The sequence below is a fragment of the Vigna angularis genome, chromosome 6 (genome assembly GCF_016808095.1).
Source record: "Vigna angularis cultivar LongXiaoDou No.4 chromosome 6, ASM1680809v1, whole genome shotgun sequence".
NCBI classification, from domain to species: domain Eukaryota; kingdom Viridiplantae; phylum Streptophyta; class Magnoliopsida; order Fabales; family Fabaceae; genus Vigna; species Vigna angularis.
The window spans coordinates 26,887,488-26,892,043 of NC_068975.1; the positions used below are offsets into that span (position 1 = coordinate 26,887,488).

General features: G+C 32.1%; 1 protein-coding gene across 1 annotated transcript; it reads left to right on the top strand.

Moving 5' to 3' along the window:
• The first annotated feature begins 1,046 nt into the window (after positions 1-1,046).
• On the top strand, positions 1,047-4,556 carry LOC108345317 (uncharacterized). Its single transcript, XM_017583909.2, has 14 exons — positions 1,047-1,166; positions 1,419-1,625; positions 1,699-1,809; positions 1,910-2,033; positions 2,655-2,713; positions 2,807-2,910; positions 3,039-3,135; positions 3,241-3,315; positions 3,437-3,535; positions 3,630-3,761; positions 3,847-3,876; positions 3,966-4,028; positions 4,140-4,217; positions 4,318-4,556. Exons 2-14 carry the CDS (start codon positions 1,497-1,499, stop codon positions 4,375-4,377), a joined length of 1,161 nt encoding a protein of 386 aa, XP_017439398.1. The 5' UTR covers positions 1,047-1,166; positions 1,419-1,496; the 3' UTR covers positions 4,378-4,556.

Sequence of the window (4,556 nt, forward strand, 5' to 3'; positions counted from 1 at the left end):
ATCGTAAAATTAAAGTATTTAAAAAAGGTTGATATTTTTGTATTTTACAGATTTTATGATTTTTTTTTATATTTTTGAATTATCTTGAAAAAAAAGTGTCACACCATGGACAACGAGCTAGATAAAAAACAAATGGAAAATAAAATTATTTTTGTTGTTTTTGAAAAGTTTTGTATTTTTTTTTATGATTTGTACACAATTGATATGATGAAAAAAAAAATTAAGACGACAAAAAGAATCACAGGAATATTTAAACTTATTTGTAAGAAAACTATTTTATTTTTATTTTTTATTCAATTATCCTGAAATGACAATAATTTTAATTATTATAAAAAAAATGATTTATCAAGTCAATCCGAAACTTCACATGATAATAAATGAAAAAAAAATGGACAGATGGTAGAGGATAGGACGTAGAAATGGACAATAAAATAAAACAAAAATTTATGCTAGAGAGAATTATTATACAAACTCACAACAAATTAATAATCTACGAAATGAAATATATATATATATATATATATATAAGTTATATAAAAAATAATACTCATTCAGTTCTTTTATTCAATCCAATATAAACACGGTCTTGCTGCTGTTACTGATTCTTCTCTTAAATCATGATTTTTATACTCTGTTGCAAGCCTCTTAATGAAGCTATATATGAAAGGACATGCATGGGAATGAAATTTTTCATCAGGGAAGTGGTTATTTCAATTTAAAACAAAAGTATATTGAAATATATTTTTATAAAATTTAGGGTTAAAAGGCTTGAGATTAAAATTCATCTAAATCTTAAATTTTGATACATTTTCACATCTAAATTATTTAATCTCTAAACTATTTAATCTTACAAATATACCATCATCTTCGGACAACCTTATTCATACATTTGTTGAGAATAAGTGGTGGAGACTAAAAGTAAAAGTAGAAAAGCACTTTTTAAATGAGCACCTTCTTCGGACAACCTTATTTATACAGAATAAGCCGTGGAGACTAAAACTAAAAGTAGAAAAGCACGGATACCTTTCCAGCATCCCATATTTTTTTATATAATAGTTTTAGATACATAACATTTTTCAAAATTGAAAATCTTAGTTCTAATAGAACTGTGTTGTTCATATGCCTTTCTTCAAAATGAGAATTATGTATGAGTTTTCAAAATTTAGGTACGAGAAAGTCAGAGTAGTATCATGCTATTCCCAGTGCTTGTTGATTTGCCTCGTATTTTATCTTTTGTATCATTACACATACTTTCTTGGCTATTTGTTCTTGTATTCTGACTACTTGTTTATATGTTCTGGGCAAAAGTCCATGATATCACTTATTTATGTATATTCTTTGTCTTCTTTTCATAATCATTCACGCATTGTAAAGAAATCATTCACATTATTTAAATTCTTTATTGCGTGGTGTAGCAGTTGAGACAATAGTCCTATAAGTTTACAACGGTTGGTTGTGAGAATTTTTGGAACAGCAAAGAAAAGTATTGAAAAACAATGATTTCGTCAATTTCATGGGTACCAAAAGGAGTATCAAAACCAGTTATCTACATGACCAAAGCCATGAAGGACGTCCTCAAGGAATTTTATGGTGATGAGGATCCATATCTCAGCAAAGATAAAAATGTTAGTTCAAAACTTCTATTAATTTGTTGTCCGCCTGTTCCCTTTGTTTTCTATGACATTGTTTGTTTGTCAGGAATATGATTATGATTATGAGGAACTTTGCAATCCCATTTATCCAACGGATTCTCTCATTGTTTGTGCACGGCCAAAGGTAGAAGGTAGTGATAGTTTTGGTATTCTTGAGGTAACCAAATTCTTTAGTGTGATAAAAGTATTTTATAATTTTCTTCTATATTCGATTAGACATTACTAGACTTATGATTCATTTGCTTATGCTCTTTCAGGTTTTGAGACTTAATCCCGACATCCGACATCCAGCATCGCCGTTTACTCACCATGAAATCCTAATTTCAGCATTGCCGCTTTGCTTAGCTTGGCTTGATTGTCCCCTTCAAGGAGGAGAGAGAGGTAAAAGAATTGTGGTTTCTTTGCTTGATATCTGTCATGTATTAACTGTTTGTTTTTGGCAATTATGCTTTTTTTTTCACATGTAAATGAAGGGTTTTTTTTCTAACTTCAATTTTTATATGTTAAAACTATGAACATTTCATACTTCATCTAAAGGTGAGGTAAAAGGTTGAATACTCGATTGCAATTCATTACTCAAATTTTGTGTAGATCATCAAAAGATGACTTTAAAGGTTGGATGAATTTCAAGTTCTTTAAAATGTTGAATTCGTTTTAGAAGCTAATCTGTACAATCATAAAAACACTTTCATTGTTTTTGTCACTACCACTAGTGTTATTAATTTCACAATAGTGGCACTATAGCACAATTGCATAGCAAAACTTCTCAATATGTGATTGTGACTGTGCACCGTTGATCCACTGTTAGTGTTGTTATACATCTCTATAACTGATTTGTATCATATTTGAACTATAATGCTATATGCCTGTGATAGCATTCTACTATTTCAGTTGTAACTATGGGCTTAAATCACTGCCATCACTTGCAACTTGTTTTTCTTGATACGAACTTGATGCTTTTGTATAATATTTTTATCTTATGTATTTTCTTTATGACCACAGGGAACTTCTTAGCTGTTGGTTCAATGAAACCTAATATTGGAATTTTTAACATTGACGTTGTAAGTGAATTTAGTGCATAAATCTCTGATTGTTTTGTAACTTTAAGTAGAGTTCTTTTTGAAGGATAGCTTATAACTTTTCCTTGTTCTCAGATTCCAGGGGATGGAAGGGGAGAGCCATGTATGGTGTTGGGTAGCACTGAAGATGATGGGCACAGTGACGCAGTACTTGGTCTTGCATGGAACAAAGAGTACAGGTTTATTACATTTTCAAATTGTGTTCTGCTGTTATTTCTTTTTTGTTGAATGTTTTCTACGTCATAAAGTTTTCATGTAGTAATTTCTTTTTAACTCTTTTCATTGGCATTTTATTCTTATCGCATAGGAATATAATTGCAAGTGCGAGTGTTGACAAGCAAGTGAAGATTTGGGATGTTGTCAGTGGGAAGTGTGAAATTACGATGACGGATCACTCAGACAAGGCAAGAATTAAACTTTTATTGATCTCTCCAATTTTTAACTTTTGAATCAATCACTTTTATTGATCTCTCGTCATGTTTATCTCCTGTCCGTCTATCCTCTCACAGGTTCAAGCTGTTGCTTGGAATCTCCATTCACCGCGGCTTCTTCTTAGTGGTTCGTTTGATGGTACTGTTTTTCTGGTAATGATCGAATGTTCCTCGGTTCTTTTGCCCTGGCATTGATTTCTTTTACGTTTGTGTATTCAAACAAAAATAATTATATTAAGTCTCAGCTTGCTTTTAATGCGACTAAATTTTGCAGAAGGACGGGAGGATGCCATCAAACGATGGTTGTGAGTGGAAACTCAATGCTAAAGTAAAGAGCTTGGCATGGGATCCACACTCTGAGCACTCTTTTGTGGTGTGTTATGCTTATTTCTAAGGCTTACATACCAAATGCCAAAATGACTATAATTCTTATTATTTCATTGATTGCAATTTACTTGCCTTGTTAGGTGAGTCTTGCAAATGGTACTGTTAGATTGATTGATGTTCGGACTGCCAAGTCAGATTCCGGATCTGAGTTCAATGCTAATGAACACGGCAAAGCTGTTACATCAGTATCCTACAATCCGTCAGCTCCTAATGTATGCATATTCAACGTTTTAATTAGAACTTGTATAAATTATGTACTTTAGTTTAACTCGGCTTTCATAAAATGACCTCATGCAGCTTCTCGCCACTGGATCGGAGGACGAAACGGTAACAGTGAAAGCACTTCTGTTGTTTGTGTATAGTGCTGCTGCTCTGTTATTGAAATTATCTCCTATAATTGCTAATATATGTTGCAGGTAAAGCTTTGGGATTTGTCACACAACCAACCTTCTTGTGTGGCCTCTTATTCTCCAAAAGTAGTAAGTTTAATTTTCTCACCCAGAGTTTGTATGTATAATGGGAAAGTACGATGGAAGTAGTTATATCATTGTTAAAGTGATGCTAATGTAATTTTTTATGATGTTTCTTAGGGGCCTGTCTTTTGTATTTCATTCTCGGAAGAAGACCCTTTTTTTTTGGCTATAGGAGGCTCAAAGGGAAATTTACGAGTAAGTGAAACATGCTCATTGAAAGTTTTTATTTCTGTATAACAACAACTAGCGTAACTATTATTTGAAGTGAACGTGGAAAACTAACTGTTTTGTATAGATATGGAACCTTCACCAGGATTCTGGAATTTCTCAAAGATATGGGAATTACATGAAGTAATTGAACTGTGGGTCAGATACCTGTTGAATTTTTTAGCAATGCTGAATGGAAAAGAAAGATCAAAAGAAAAGAAAAAAAAAAGAGAAATTTTATGGAACCCTTATCATTTGTATGGCTCAGAACCCTTGATACGTTGCTCATTAACATTATAGGCTTATGCCACGTTAGTTTTCTTTTTC